The 17,120-nt window shown below is 37.4% G+C and overlaps 1 protein-coding gene and 1 non-coding gene across 2 annotated transcripts in view; one reads left to right on the top strand and one right to left on the bottom strand.

The window, feature by feature from the left end:
- The window catches only part of CCDC47 (coiled-coil domain containing 47), a 35,454-nt gene extending 27,223 nt beyond the window's left edge, over positions 1–8,231 (top strand). Inside the window, exons 12-13 of the mRNA XM_070729002.1 lie at positions 3,291–3,458; positions 6,003–8,231. Of these exons, the coding sequence (XP_070585103.1) occupies positions 3,291–3,458; positions 6,003–6,083 (249 nt within the window). The 3' untranslated portion in view covers positions 6,084–8,231. The remainder of the gene's footprint in view (positions 1–3,290; positions 3,459–6,002) is intronic.
- Positions 8,232–15,997: 7,766 nt separating this feature from the next.
- On the bottom strand, positions 15,998–16,137 carry LOC139155028 (U4 spliceosomal RNA). Its single transcript, XR_011557015.1, has one exon. It is a non-coding gene; the product is annotated as a U4 spliceosomal RNA (small nuclear RNA).
- Positions 16,138–17,120: the final 983 nt, after the last annotated feature.

The following is a 17,120-nucleotide window of genomic DNA, read 5'->3' as shown; positions in this document are numbered from 1 at the left end:
GCGAGGGAAGCTGTTTTTGACCTCCCCAGGCATTGAATTATGGGTGTGGGCATGCAACACATGTGCGATAGCGCATGCCCATGCTTTTTTGGCACCCAAGGGAAAAAATGTTCGCCATCACTGGTCTAGGACAATGGCCACCAACCTGTAGTCCATGGACCACTGGTGGTCCACGAAAAATTTTTGGTAGTCCGCAGAAAAGTTATATGCATTTTTTATATTGCACTAAATACTATTTTTTTTAAAAAACTTATTAGTAGCCTGTGGGATTTAAAATTATAAATTTAGTGGTCGCTTCTGTCCAAAAAGTTGATTACCGCTGGTCTAGGAGTAAGTTAATATCTCTTGTAAAGTGGAGTAACTGCTGATATTTCAATCTTCCATAAATTTGTCCAATTTTCTTTAAAAACATTTGAATCGGTGACTATATAATGCCATAAAATGCCATAGTTTATGCATTCTCTAAATAACTATTAGTGTCACTCTCACTGCATTAATGTTAAAGAATGTCCTGATTTACAACAATGTGAGAGGAAAATGTGTCTGCATTATACTTCTATTTATACTTGTATAAATTTATGCCCTTGCTTGTCTTCACCCTAAAATGAATGCAGTAGTTCTTCCTTGTGAAGCAGTTAGCTTTCTCCTAATCATTTGATTTGATCTGATATTATTTTATATGCCACCCATCTTACTGCTGAAGTGATTTTGTTTTCAGTTCTGGTTGTAGATATATCATCATCACAGATTTATCTAATGGCATTAATATGTTGTCTATCTCATTTTATTTTGCATCCACCTTTCAATTAGTCTAATCTGGATTTTTTTTTACATTTTCGTTGAGCTTTTCACAATGATTCTAAGATATTTTTTAAATTTGCCAGCGATAGCTAATTAAATTATTTCTGAAGCTTGAATCTTTTCCTCATATACCTCATTTGCACTTCCTATCTTGAACTTTGAAGAAATTCTTTAGCAATTTTTTAAATCATGTTTTTTTATTTTATACCTGAGCATTTTACCTATCATTAAACATCATCACAATATTATACCTCGCTCCAGTTCGTTTATGAACAAATGTCTAAATCTTTCTATGAATGTTTTCCAATTTCAAAATTATATTTTAATTCCTATACTTTGTCTTGTTTCTTAGTTATTTTGCAATCCATAAATGTACTGTACGTATTCCCTTATCTTATGGCTGCTGAGTTTGTTTGGGAATCATTGACAATGGGATATATGTTTTTTGAAAGTCCAAATATACAACATTCTCCATAGATAAGAGAAGTTATTACTACGGTAATTTCAAAAAGTAGTCTTGTGTAACCTTAAAGACAGACACACTTAGCAAAACAAAAACTTTCATTAATTCTAGGCCTTTATCAAATGCATAAAACATCATGAAAAATTGGATATACAGTAATACCTCATGATACGAACTTAATTGGTGCAAGGAGGAGGTTCGTATGACGAAAGGTTCGTAAGACGAAACATTGTTTCCCATAGGAAACAATGTAAAGTCAATTAATCCGTGCAACCAAAAACCCCCCGCAAAAAAACGGCTTTCGGCGACTGCTGGGAAGCCGCGCGGCTGTTTTAAAAGGTGACAGCCGGGCTGCGGGGCTTCCCAGCAACCTCCCGAACCGAACCCGGGGTTCAGAAAAATTTTGTCTCTTCTTACGAACTTTGTTCGAGTTACGAACCGGCGTTCGGGAGGCTTCTGGGAAGCCCCGCCGCCCGGCTGTCACCTTTTAAAACAGCCGCGCGGCTTCCCAGCAGTCTCCGAACGCCGGTTCGTAACTCGAAAAAAGTTCGTAAGAAGAGGCAAAATTTTTCTGAACCCCGGGTTCGTATCACGAGTTGTTCGTAAGACGAGGGGTTCGTATCTTGAGGTACCACTGTATGTGTGTGCATATTGGTGGAAAAATGGTGCAGGTAGTTGATGAGTAGTATTATGTGGGTCTTAGAATCAGGTAGGTATGGAAACCAAAAGACTGTAGTTCTTTAGACCAACTTTCTACAGCATAATCTTTATATTTATTATAGTTTAAAATCTTTAAATTGATAATCTGGAACATTCCAGATATGTTTAGGCTATCACTTGTTCTTCAACATTTGCTTTTGATTGCAAAAAGTTGGGGAACGACTATTGAAATTAAACAAAATAGTTAGATTTGCTTGGAAAGATTGATATATTGGGAAAGGCATCATCATCATCATTAACATTGCAATTAATCCTTGACTTACTACAATTTGTTTAGCAACAGTTTGAATTGAGAAAGGTAACCTATGACTGGTCCTTCTACTTATAATATTGCACCATCCCCACCATCATGATCAGAATTCAAACACTTGGCAACTGGCATGTATTTATGACAGTTTCAATGACCTGGGTCATGAGGCCACCATTTGTAAACCTTCCAGCCAGCTTCCAACAAGCAAAACTATCGAGGAAACCACTTCACTTAACAATCATGTGATTCACTTAACAACTGCAGTGATTCATGTAACAACTGGGAGAAGTTGCAAAATCAACAAGCAAACTTTATTATAATGGAAATCTTGGTCCAAATTGTGGTTGTACCTTGAGGACTACCTATACTACAGAGGACTGCAATGGGGTTTTGGTCTATTTTTCCACAATATGAATGGGTTGGGGTAAAAATCTACGGTAAAAATCAGCCGTATTTTGGATTGAGTGCAAGATCTCAAGATGCCCAGAAGGGTTGGGAACTTAAACATGAGCTGCTCATCCCTCTGCACGGAACTACTGTCTTGGGGCTCCAGAACAAGCTGTCAGCAAATGATAAGATAATAAATGATAAAAAGTCAAGTTTGTCTGTTACAAAAATGTTATTAGACCAATGCATTGTAAGAGCCTTAAACCAATTCAGGTTCAGATTTTAATAAGCACATTTCTTAAGAATTTATCTTTGCAAATAGTTTATTATGATACTGCTTGATGTATATTATGTCAACTATTGGCAAACTTGTCAATGACTCCACTAGATGGCACTAATTCATTTTGAAACAAACAAACAAAAATTAGGACATGTTACAATGATGTTTGAAATCTTGCAAAATATCTAAATCTTACATGAGTTTTATGTTCTTACATGAAATATCAAAATAATTGGGACATTAATAAATAATGTTTTAGGATTTTGATGCCCACACTGTTATGGGGAATCTCAATAGTTCCTACCAATGGGAAAAAGTTGCTGATTTCTGTACCATGTGTTTATGCAATATGCTAAGTTGTTTGCATTTCTTCTTGCTTTGGGACAAAGGGAAAACAGAAAGCAGATAAAAATAGATCACGTGTAGAAGAGAATTTCCTGAAACTGACTCATGTCCAAAGACAAGAGGCTGCCCAGTCCCGCCGGGAAGAGAAAAAACGAGCAGAGAAGGAAAGAATCATGAATGAGGAAGATCCAGAAAAGCAGCGACGTCTAGAGGTATTTTGTTCAATAAGATTACTACATTACAAGAAGCATGCTCAGCCTATAGGCACCATTCCAAATTAGGGAAGTTACTATTTATTTTATTATTGATTGATTGATTGATTGATTGATTGATTAGCTTATAAGCCCTAGAAACATACAGTCAATAAAATCCTGTACAACCAATAAAATTCTATACAATTTAAAATAAGAGTAAGGTAAAATACAATAATTTAATACATAAATATGTAAAATAGAATAAAATGATACAAAATTTTATTTCTGTATCACCCCTGCAATCTATCTCATCAGGCCCACATACGCCGATCTCAGTCGGACCATTTTAGTCAGAATTTGTGCTGTATTTAATATTGTTTTCAAATTCTGACCACACATGATGTATGTTTTTATTTAATATGGGCCTCCCATTGGGCCATATGTTTGATATGTGGACCAAGGTACTTATCTCTCACCACCTTATACAAACAGCTGTCAAATAATATATGAATCAGATCTTCTAACTCTCCAGCTTCACAAATACATGTACGTTCATTATATGGGATAGAATGTAATCTCCCAAATCCAACCATTGTATCAAGTTGTTCGAGGGAAGTTACTAAGATCACTACCACAACATGATTGATATGGGGCTAGCTACTTGAATGAGAAATTTTGTTCTGAGTATCAAACTATAAATCTACTCCTTTCAAGTATCTTATTTCACCATAAAATTATATCTTCACCATCCCTGACACCCATGATCAAAAACATATATAAGCCAAATAATGTAGCGATATCTGCATTTACGTGCTACAACAATATGCTACAGAAATAAATATCCCTCATTGCTATAGAAATAGGTGTAATCCCTCTGCAGAAAAACATTCCAGTGTCACCTGCTGACATGCTGTTTTTCCAGAATGTTGAAGATTCCAGTAATTGATATTATAAACAAATAAACTTCCTGGTCTGGGAGGAAAAATGCACTTTCTATAATTTGGCCTACCCATGTTAAATGGGATCCAAAGCCTGCACTATTTGAAGGGCTTTACAGATAGTCCCCAACTTTGGAACCAGAGTTTGTTGCTAAGCAAGGCAGCTATTAAATGAGTATAATTAAAGGTTAAATGAGTTGCAGCCAATATTTTTTGCCACAGTTGTTAAATGAACCACTGCAGTTGTTAAATAGACAGTCATTAAGTGAATCTGACTTCCCGCATTCACCACTTTTCAGAAACTGCCTGGGAAGCAAATGGTGATCATATGACCTGGGGTACTGCAAGTGTTATAAATACATTCAGTTTTATTTACATGACCCTGAGGACACCATGATGGTCATAAGTTGGAGGACCAATCATGAATCACTTTTTTCAGTGCTGTTGTAACTTTGAACAGTCACTAAATGAATGGTTATAAGTCAAGAACTATCTCTAATATGTTTAGAGGAGATAATAAGACGTCTAACTTTCACATGATTTTCTAAGAAGAATCCTTTGTCTTCATCAAAGTTGTTTTGAGCAAGTTCTTTGTAGAAGCCTGTAGTAGCTGAGTATTAAGTCTTCCTGGAAAGGGTGGCAACAGACATTGCCACTTCGCCTTATCTCCGGAGAGGGAGGAAGGCAGTTGTTTCATGGTTTGTTTGGTGGACACTATAACTCCTTTTCAGGCTTACAGAATGCTTGATGCTTTGCTTGTACATTTGTTGTAAAATGCATGGCTTGTAATACTGCTTTATATGGATAAATTATCCAGCTAGGTTCATATGTTAACTAAGCTACAGTCTTCAATAAGCTGTAATCACTTTGTTCACTAACAGAGTTAAATGACAAATCATGGCTCAGAAAACATTGGGTTTGATTTACATTGTCACATTAAGCCAAAACCCATCAAATCCCATTATTGTTGGCTCTGTGTAAGACCAGCATCCCTGTGTAGTAGAATGCTATTAGTAGCAGCAAAGTCCTGTTTATAGCTTTCAATCAAGCAGGGGGATGGATCTAAGGGTTAGTTTTTCTTACGAAGTTTGTTTATTTATTTATTTATTTATTTATTGGATTTGTATGCCGCCCCTCTCCGTAGACTTAATTTTAAGTTATAAATTAATCCTGCCAAGGACTCAGGAAATGGTATCTAATTCAGTTCTTGAATACTTCTGTATTTACAAGAAGAAATACATTTCAAAGCAGATCCATTTTTTCATTGCGTTGAAAGCATTAGTTGAAAGAGAGATATTTTGATCATCCGCATACCATGTTTTCCCCAAAATAAGACCCTGTTTTTTACTTTTTTGAATCCTGAAATAAGCCCTTGGCCTTATTGCCATGCATTCAAAAGTGCCAGGCACTCAAAAAACCTGATTGGGCTTATTATCAGGGGATGTCTTATTTTGGGGGAAACAGGATAGTTCCAGTTTAATAGCTGCAGATTTTTGTGTGGAGGACTAATTAGTATATATCTCATAACAGTAAACAATCTGCTACATTTCCTTAGTGTCTTTGACTTTGTTCTGCAATCAAATAATCCAACAATTACACAAAACTAATAATTTCTTTCCTCTAGGAGGCTGCCTTGCGTCGTGAACAGAAAAAACTTGAAAAGAAGCAAATGAAAATGAAACAGATCAAGGTGAAAGCTATGTGAAAAAAACTTACTAAGAAGAAATACCTTTTGGTGCCAACCATAGAATTGCAATTTGCTGCCTACACTGAGCTGATTATATTCCTGACCTTAATCATTGGCCACTTAAGAACCACTTTTGATGATAACTCTTATCACTCATGGGATTATGAATGAAAGTTTTCTCCCTCCATGTATATTTGACAAAGTTGTTCTTAACTCCACTGGTAACAATTTTAACACAACTTTTAAAAATGTGTTTATGTACTGCATTGCGTCAACCAATGATCCCCAAAACAGCAAAGTTATACTTAGTTACCAATAAAATAAATGTATTTTAATCCATATTTAGATTGCAATTCTGAATCTAGTTTGCCCTCTTTAATGACTAGGACTGCTATTGATAAACATTATAATGATGCAGCCCATTTTGATTTTATATAACATACAGATTTCTTTTTAGAGACCTTTGCAGTTGTCTTCCATATTGTTAAGATTTTTTTCCCCACTTGCTTTGGATGGGGTTTTTAGAAATTTGCAACATTCTTTCAGATGCTTTGATTAGATGCATTGTGTATGTGTGTACATGCAGTTGGGCGCACACACACAAAACATATGCACATAGCAGTCTCAAACAGAAATGTCTCTACGCAGGTACACAAGCACACACACGCAAATTCTTAGAATATACTAACAATGCATAAGCACTTTGATTACATTTAGAAAAGTGGGCAAAATGAAGAGAAAAACTAGTAAACAATACTTCATATTAAGAAAAAAATTGGTTCTTTCACAGTTGGTACAACTAGCAATATTGACATATAATATAATTACACATGATATATATGTGAATTTCATTCTTTGTGAAGGTGAAGTGCTAAGCCAGTATTACTTACAATTACAAGCTATTATGCTGAGAATTTTTTTAAAAAACTGCTGAATATGTGTTTAAGATAAGCAGAAATAAATCTACAAAATATGACTTCAGTGGTAAATGTGCATGCAGATAAGCATCTCCTTTATATCTGCTGTCAACATGTGAGCAACTGAGAAATGGCATGTATTTGCCTTGGGGTTGATTATTATTAATATTTTAATTAACTTAAAACAATGTAAACACTACCTATTAAGATGACCTGAAACAGAATTTTGGAGATACCGGTATGTCTTTCTGAAAATTTCTGCACGGTAAATTAATATCTTTGTGGGATCAGTCACATGATTCCTCATACATTACCTAGTTGCTGAAAATCATTTATTATCTTCCACGTAGCTGACTTCTTTGGACTCATTTTCTCTATATTGGTTTATTGTATTTTCTACTTCTACATATAAATCATGCTTGCTGATTTGGAACAGGGTGTATGCACTATTTTCACCACCACCATCAACCCTTTTAGATAGATGCCTAGATGTTTTAGCAGCTTTCTTTATATTTTAATGTGCTTTTCTGATTGTATCATATTCCTCCAGTATTTCTCTGTGTCTCTGTAGCTGCCAGAGTTGACAAGGAACCAGGGTCTAAATAATTTTTTTCCCAACATACGACATCCCCTGATAATAAACCCAATCAGGTTCTTGAGTGCCTGGCAATAAAACCAAGCGCTTATTTCAGGGTTCAATAATAATAATAAGACAGGGTCTTATTTTGGGGGAAACATGGGAACTGTTCAATTCACTTTCCCCTATCCCCAGGTAGAAGCTTCTTAGAGGATTATATCTCTTAAACATTATTTACTAATTGTATATGCTGAGAAAATTAGAATCTGGAGCTTCTCCCACTTTGCAGTCTTACGGAATTGCTGCATTTTATAAATGCTCAAGATGGCATTTGACCGTTTTTGTATAATGGATTCTTTTTGCAGTCAAATTGGTGAGAGGAAACTGGAAAGTTAAGCTTTGTGTATTTTCTTGATTATGCTTTTATCACTGATGCAATAATATTAAGCTGCTCTTTAAAACAGCATGTCAAGAAGCCACTTGTCAGAGCATGAACATGGTATAGGCTCCTTTTGAATGCAATCTACAGCCCAAAACATATTTTGATTTGTGATTTTATATAACTATCATTTAGGATACTTTACATCAAAAATGACAATCCTATGTGGGATATATTTTGAACTATTTTGTCAATAGATATTATACCAATTAAATAAAGTTTTGTTTCACAGAGGTTCTTTTGTATTTAAAAGCTTGTTGTGTAGTTTAAGTAATGAAGTGAGGGGAAGACAATATTTCTGAGCGCTCAAAAAGGTTTCAAGTCTGGTAAACTTTATAAGGCGCAGTCATTTATAAAATCATGTAAGGGAGAAAAGACTTTTTTTCCACCAATTTCACATAAACATCCATACATATTCCATAAATCATATCAAAACATATATAATTATACATTACTGTCCAATATACCATAAGCAAACATCCTAATTTTATGCCTTTTGTACTTTTGTTGCCTGTCAATTTTCCTTCCATATTTCATACTACTCCCCTCCCTCTTATCTCCTCTCTTATCTGTCTCTACCTTCTTTCGCCTTCTCTCCCTCTTTCTTACTTCCCTCCACTCCTCCTCTCCCCTTCCATTCTACTTCCTCTTTCTTCCTCTTGTCCCTTCCCTAAATACATCTAATCATAATCTGTTTTATAGTAAACAGACGAGTAAATCAAATCCCTAACTTCATTCCATCATTGGTGCTACTCTTAAACTTGTATTTTTCTCTTTATCCATATTTTATATATATTATTCTTCTACTTATATTTATTATTCTAATGCTGCCTCCTTGCCACCTCTTTTGTCGCCTGAGTCGACCATCTTTAATTTTCAAGTCCCCCCATTAATCACTATAGTTTAAATTCCATACATACAGTGGGAGTATTTAGTCAACCATCAGTTGTGCAAGTTCTCCCACTTAAAAAGATGAAAGAGGCCAGTAATTGACATCATAGGTAGACCTCAGCTATGAGAGACAAAATAAGAAAACAAATCCAGAAAATCACATTGTCTGATTTGGAAAGAATTTATTTGCAAATTATGGTGGGAAATAAGTATTTGGTCAATAACAAAAGCTCATCTCAATACCTTGTTATATATCCTTTGTTGGCAATGAGAGAAGTCAAACATTTTCTGTATGTCCTCACAAGGTTGGCACACACTTGCTGATATGTTGGCCCATTCCTCCATGCAGATCTCCTCCAGAGCAGTGATTTTGTGGGGCTGTCGCTGGGCAACACAGACTTTCAACTCCATCCAAAGGTTTTCTATAGGGTTGAGATCTGGCCTGGCTAGGCCACTTCAGGACTTTGAAATGCTTCTTATGAACCAATTCCTTTGTTGCCCTGGCGGTGTGCTTGGGATCATTGTCATGCTGAAAGATCCAGCCACGTTTCATCTTCAATGCCCTTGATGATGGAAGGTATGCACTCAAAATCTCACAATACATGGCCCCATTCATTCTTTCATGTACACGGATTAGTGGTCCTGGTCCCTTTGAAGAGAAACAGCCCCAAAGCGTGATGTTGCCACCCCCATGCTTCACAGGAGGTATGATGTTCTTTGGATGCAACTCAGCATTCTTTCTCCTCCAAACACAATAAGTTTTGTTTCTACCAAACAGTTCTACTTTGGTTTCATTCTAACCATACAACATTCTCCCAATACTCTTCTGGATCATCCAAATGCTCTCTAGCAAACTTCAGACAGGCCCGGACATGTACTGGCTTAAGCAGGGGGACACGTCTGGCACTGCAGGATATGAGTCCCTGGTGGTGTAGTGTGTTACTGTGTGTTAACCTTTGTTATGTTGGTCCCAGCTCTCTACAGGTCATTCACAAGGTCCCCCTATGTGGTTCTGGGATTTTTGCTCACTGTGTGATCATTTTGACCCCACAGGGTGAGATGTTGTGTGGAGCCCCAGATCGAGGGAGATTATCAGTGGTCTTGAATGTCTTCCATTTTCTAATTATTGTTCTCAAAGTTAATTTATTCACACCAAGCTCAGGGTATTCACTAAGATCATGGCAACGTTAGCGGCCCACCTACGTATCATACTGGTGCACATTTACTGTTACCTGGATGATATCCTAGTGCATGCGCCCTCCAGGGAACTAGCCACCAGCACCTAGACATTACCATAGCTTGCCTCCAGAGACATTGTTTCTCCATTAATTTGGAAAAGAGTTATCTATTCCCCGATACTGCCATCCAGCATATAGGAGCAGTTATTGATTCAATAGAGGGCAAGGTAATTTTTCCTCCGACAGGCAGAATAGCATCAAGACAGATGGTCAATCAGGTATTGGAGGAATGGAAGTCCTCCTGGGACACTCTTTCTTCTCTTTCGGAGATGATGATCTCATGCATAGATCTCATCACCCCTTGGGTTTGGCTTCATGCCAGGGAACTCCAATGGTTCCTGCTGCCCTTCCAGAAAGTGGGACAGGGTACAGCTCACATCAAGGTTTGCCTTTCCCCGCAGGTACACAGATCCCTCTCCTGGTGGATTTCCTCAGCTTATTTCCTTGGAAAGCTCCTTTTGAAGCCTTATCAGAATGGTAGTGACAACAGACACCAGTGTAACGGGCTGGGGAGCTCACCGTCGGGTCCAGAGCCCAGGGTCAGTGATCACCTTGAGAAGCTTCACACTCAATCAACTGGTTAGAGCTGAGAACTGTCTACCTCACCCTCAAGCATTTTCGACACCTCATTGTGGAATCCAATGTCATAGGGCTCATAGACAACATCTCCACAAAAGCATACTTCAATTGGCAGTGGGGACCTGTTCTAGGTCCCTTCAGTCAGAAACCAGGAAGATGGGGCTGAGGGCAGAGAAATATCTCCCCTCCTTAACCTCAGACCACATCCCACAAATTCACAATTCACAGGCAGACTGGCTCAGCTGTGTTTGAGTGGATCAGGCAGAGTGGCGGCTCCATCTGGACCTATTCCTCCAGATCTCCCAGCGATTCAGGACCCTTCTTATCGACCTCTTCGCAACCCACAAGAGCATTCATCTACCAAGGTACTTTTCCAACTTTCCCTGTCCAGGAGCAGAACAGGTTAACACCCTCTGGATCCCATATTGACGGATGGCTGGAACCTGAGGGAGTGACTCATTGTTGCATGACAGGACTGTTGAAAGTGCTGCTGTCTGCCTGCGAAGAGTATTTGGGGTTAAGCCCCTGTTGAGACTATGTTTTAGGAATCTTATTATCTTAGGGAGAGGAACACGATCCTAAGTCCTTCCTTAGGCCACCATGTGCAGAAAGTCCTCCATGTAGCCAAGTAGATAAGGTTGGTGGATGGGCAGAGAAATGCCTGCATAATGAGGATAACGTCCTGATCATATTCCTGTATGCGTTTCCCCCCTTCCAGTGTTACCAGAGCTCATTCAGAAGTTTTTGTCAGAATGGGGGGAGTTCATACTTGTGGCATCGTTTTGGCCTCGGTGGGCCTGGTTTGCAGATCTCAGAGCACTCTGGGTCACTCAGTCATGGTGATTGCCTAATTCAATGGACATGCTCACTCAGGAAGCCCTATGGCATCCGGACCCAGCCTGGATACAGCTGACTGCAAGGAGAGTGAGTGGAGCAACCTGAGATACAAACCTAAGTTTGACAATATTGACAAAATTGAACAGGTCCAAAGATGGGCTACAAGAATGGTGGAAGGTCTTAAGCATAAAACATATCAGGAAAGACTTCATGAACTCAATCTGTATACTCTGGAGGACAGAAGGAAAAGAGTGGACATGATCAAAACATTTAAATATGTTAAAAGGTTAAATAAGGTTCAGGAGGGAAGTGTTTTTAATAGAAAAGTGAACACAAGAACAAGGGGGCACAATCTGAAGTTAGTTGGGGGAAAGATCAGAAGCAACGTGAGAAAATATTATTTTGCTGAAAGAGTAGTAGATCCTTGGGTCAAACTTCCAGCAGACGTGGTTGGTAAATCCACAGTAACTGAATTTAAACATGCCTGCGATAAACATATCCATCGTAAGATAAAATACAGGAAATAGTATAAGGGCAGACTAGATGGACCATGAGGTCTTTTTCTGCCATCAATCTTCTATGTTTCTATTTTTCTAAGTTGCAGTATTTCCTCCAACCAGCAGATAGCATTACCAGATTTTCAATCCAATACAATTATTTCATAAAACTCTCCAAAATGTTTTAAGACATATGGGATATTTTCTTCATATTCTTTATTCTTTTTCAATTTCTTTAACTTCCACCAAGTCTAATTATAGAAACATCCCCAAATTTCTTGGGCTTTTAAAACCCTGTTCCTTTAAGTCTCTCTATGGTATTTCCAATTGCTAGATAGCCATTAACTCCACTCAGTGAAGGGCTACAAAAATGTTTACTACCATACTGTGGGTGTGGCTTATGCATGACACCCTACATTTTCTTTCAACATCTTTCAGTGCAAATTGGATGCTCTGGGGTGAAGCTCCATTTTCATTACCCCATTGCGTCCCCATCCTCCATCCGAGCAGCAGTCCACTCCTGGCTCCACTCTAGAATATATTTTAGTTTCCTTTTAAATTTATTTGTTTAATCATTAAATCGATCAAACACACAGCTTCAACACTTTCACTGCTCTCCTGCTGAAACACGTAGGGTTTGTCTCCCAAACGATCTCTGTTCCTATCATTCTGATCGTGGCCATCCCAGCTAATGGCGACAGAGTTGTCATCCACAGCTGCTGACCGAGAGTCTAGTACTGGCTCCCTGGAGGGGTTGCAAAATCCCCAGGACCACCGAACGGTTCCTCTCTTCTTCATTGGCCCACCAGGACAGCTCAGACCTGTTTCTAGTCTGTTTCCAGGTCCCTCAGAGTGGGGAAACAGCCATGGTGCTTCGACATTTGGCTATGACCCTCTTCCTGAAAGGATAACTAAAACTAATACTCCTGTGTTTCTCCAGAGTTTTATTACTAGGGTCTTTCTTTTGGTTCAGTCCTTAATTTATTAATTAATCTTCGCATGTAAAGAAGAACCTTACACATGTAGAAAAAAATCAATGCCAAACAGGAAGCATATCAGCCTTTTGTCCCTTTTCTATAAGTTAAAGTAGTCTGCAAATTATCATTTATTTATTTTATTTGTTTATTTTGTCAAACAATTATAGGGTGGTAATTTGTACAAATAAAACATTAGATAAGTAATGATAAAAAGTAACAAAAGAAGACAATAGGACAGGGACGATAGGCACAGTGGTGCGCTTATGCACGCCCCTTATCAGATACTGAATATTTGTGTGTTTTTCACATCTCGGCCTAATAGTGCAAATTCTGAAGAATTTTAAAGAAAGTATTGAAAGCAAGACAATATGGAAAGACGGGAAGAAAAACATCACATCACTTCTGTTTTGCACCATTCTTCTGAACTTCAAAAAACTTCCATAGGCTTTTTTGTTTTTTACAAATAAAGGTGAGTAGCCACAACCTCAGTGCTTTGTTTACAAGTATATCCCCAATTTGGAAAAATATGGAAATGGTGGGGAAACTTTTTGTGGAACCAGAAGAAATACAGGAGAAAGTAGACTCATCATGTCACATTTCAGAATTATGAGTGGCTGTTTCCACCTTGACAGACGATATTCTCAAATTTCCACAATTGTCCACCCATCCTGAAAAAATGTTTTTGTCTTGGATACAACCTCTCTTCCTATTAAAGGCAAAGTATTGGTTTTCCAATGTGATTTCTACCTCATTGAATCTCAGATTTTTATTAATTACAAGGCAGTAGCTGGGTTCAAAAATTATACAAAAGTCAAATCAAATAATTCTCATTATTGCTTAATACAATATATGAATGAAGTTGGAATGTAGGGATAGCTGTTATATTTGATGGTGAAAAAATATACTCTAAGTGCCAAGTGTGCTCTTTAATCCTAAATTGTAACTTGGATGCATCAGTGAATTTTAAAAGAAAAATCGATACTCAAGAACCGAAACATTTTGAAATTCTATTTAATACCACACCATACTGTTCCAGCAACTATTTTACATTTGCAAATTTCAAATGTATTTCTGCAATCACCCCTTTCTACAAATCTTTCCTTTTGGGCCTTGCTTGTAGCACATTATTCAGTTTCCTTATTTTTTTACTAGCTCCTATTGAATCTATATTAGGGAAGTTGATTTCTGACGAGAGAGGGAGAAAGAGAGAGAGTGAATAAGACCTGATTCACAAATCAAAACCAAAGTCATACAAACCACATATTATGCTTAGTATTGGGTTGGTCACTATTAGTGATAACTGTTGGTCAGAATAGTGATAAAATACAATAACATTTTGGGAACACTGAGCTGATTAGTTAACTAGACAACCTGTGATCATAGGTCATCGTTCCAGAGATACCTCCATATCTAAACAGGGAAACAGAATGACCATGGATGGGCAAAAAAACACTGGGCAGCAGGAACAACTTCCGATTTTCTGCTAGCTTCCCCGTAGACTTTCCTTGAATCTGATAGGGAAGGAAAGTCAGTTGGAAATGATAATCACAAGACTGGTTGACCGAGGAAGTGGGGCAGCATTGAAGCAGGCACACCTTTGCCCAATTTCAATCCCACTGGAGTCCTGGGTTTTGTAGTTTGCCTATTTCAAGTACAGTACCTTGAGTCAAAAATTTTGTTGCCTTACAATGAACCATTTACTAAAGTGAATCAGATATGAAACTTTTAGTAGTGTATAGATGCCTTTCAGTTTCTTCAGAAAACAAAACCACTACTACTGTAGATAATGAAGCGGTTTAAATGAGGAAGCTTTGAAAGGTTGGTTTAAAGCAAATATGCTAATATAAAGCACCAGTGGAAGGTTGCTCCTGGTTCGGTTCAGTTCTAAGAACCGGTAGCGCCAGAGGCAAGAGGCCCCACCCACCTGCCCGGGATGCTTCTGCGCATACACAAAAGTGTCGCATGCGAGCATGAACCAGTAGTAAATGGCTTTAGAACCCACTACTGTATAGCACTTGATTTTTTCCCCAAATGTAAATATTTATTAAATACTTTAAAAAATATTCTTTATTAACTTACTGAATCTAAAGGCTACTTTAAAAAGATACGGATGGTCCTGCATATGTGAATTCAGGTAAGGAATGCTATCCCTACGGTGGCTTGGTTATCATTGTTTAAATGTGTACACTGACCAATTCCCAACAGCTTTAAGGTATACAGTACTGTATATAAATTTGCAATCTTTATTTTCTTTGAAGTATAAGCAAATTTCTATTTGTCTTTTCATTCATTAGAGGAGTTTGTGAACTTCAAAGTATTATGAACACCTCCTTAACTCTAAGCAGAAAAACCAAAGACTTGCTTATGGGCAGCACCTCTATCAACATCTGTCTCTATCCTTTCTTTGGGCTATTATTGCTTCCCTTTTTTGAGCAGAAAAGATGAAAACAACAAACTTCCCTGAAAATATTTTAGTGAAACTTTCCATAATTATCAGCTGACAACTTTCTAAAGGAATGTAGTGATTTGTGTCCTAAATAAAAAATGGTCATAATTTGGGAAGAATTTGATTGTTGGCACAATTTGCTAACTAAGCACATTTTAAATCTGAAAAATTAAGCCATCATTGAATTTTGGGGGGGAGGGATTTGCACTGAATTTATTTTTGGCCGGGGATAGCAGGGCACATCCTGTGGAAATCAATCATTCCGTATTCCTAGGTCTACCTGTCTTTTGAAGGCCACGGGGATTTGGAAGGAGGGCCGAGCAGCATAGTTTCAAGAGTCCTTGAATTGCTACAGTAGCTTTCGGTTCAACGACTTCCCTTCCTTCTCCTTTTCAGTATCACCAGGAGTGAATAAGGAATGATACGCTGACACGTAAAGGATAACGAAGACAAGGACCTAGTAGTCACCCTCTACTCAAGGTGTAGGCCTCCAAGCACAGCTCTTTCCTAATTTTTGCAACCAAGAATGTTCAATCTCCGTAGAGAAGTTAAAAATTGCCATTGCCAACTATATTTCAAGTCGTGATGGTGGGGTATTGGGAAAAGTTTTAAATTAGCAATATTTGTGCCTTGGATAATCCTCGTTGGCTACGATACTGCCACTGTGCAAAGTTAAGCCAATTCTATTCAATTAATATTTTGTTTAGCCATTATTTATTGAATAATTTCACACAACCTGAATATAAAAATCACATCTATTATACATCACAGACCATGGCCACAAACCCCTAAGATTTAAGATTTAAATCATTTTTTTTTCAAGCCTCTGCAGACCACTGTGATGACATTGCAGCCACTCAGGGTTCCTCAGACCACAGGTTGAGAAACAGTGTTCGATATAATGCATTAAACAAGAAATAAGCAAATAATATTTTGAAATAATGTGAAGACTAAAATGAGTTAAACTTTATAAACGATACCAGCAAAGACTGGCTAAAAGTTGATGTCAGATCATACGCAGTCCATGTTTATATAGCAGAACACTATTTTTGAATTGTATTACTTGCACCCCTAAATTTGGGCTAAATAGGTAATAGGAAAAACAACAATTTGGTTGGCACTAAGGAATATCAACATTTTCTAAAACTTAATAAAAAAAATCTAGTTTGTGATTAAGCACGTTGTGCAATCCAGCTGTTGTAATTAATTTATAGTTTAATGTGTTTGTTAAATCACAGGAGCTCATTAAGAATGCATTAGCTGTATAGTAAATTGCTTCTAAAAGAATTTAAATACGCCTGTAAACAGTATAATACTGACAATAAAACCTTGCATAATTATGCTAACATATTAGTCAAAATTTTCTTTAGTAAACAATATAACTAGTATCTGAAAACTTTGTTTTTTACATATGCACATAAATATAAGTATGTTTTAGTGCGTAACTTTGTACTTGTAAATTTTAACTTTCCTTTAACCCCATTTTTTAATCTGTGCTTCCATTGATGTTTATGTCATGTTTACACAAACTGCCACTTAAATGAGATTGGCTATATAGAAATATACTGCTCAAAAAAATAAAGGGAACATTCAAATAACACATCCTAGATCTGAATGAATGAAATATTCTCATTGAATACTTTGTTCTGTACAAAGT

The sequence above is a fragment of the Erythrolamprus reginae genome, chromosome Z (assembly GCF_031021105.1).
Source record: "Erythrolamprus reginae isolate rEryReg1 chromosome Z, rEryReg1.hap1, whole genome shotgun sequence".
Classification (NCBI taxonomy): Eukaryota; Metazoa; Chordata; class Lepidosauria; order Squamata; family Dipsadidae; genus Erythrolamprus; species Erythrolamprus reginae.
This window is presented reverse-complemented; position numbering and strand designations above follow the sequence as displayed.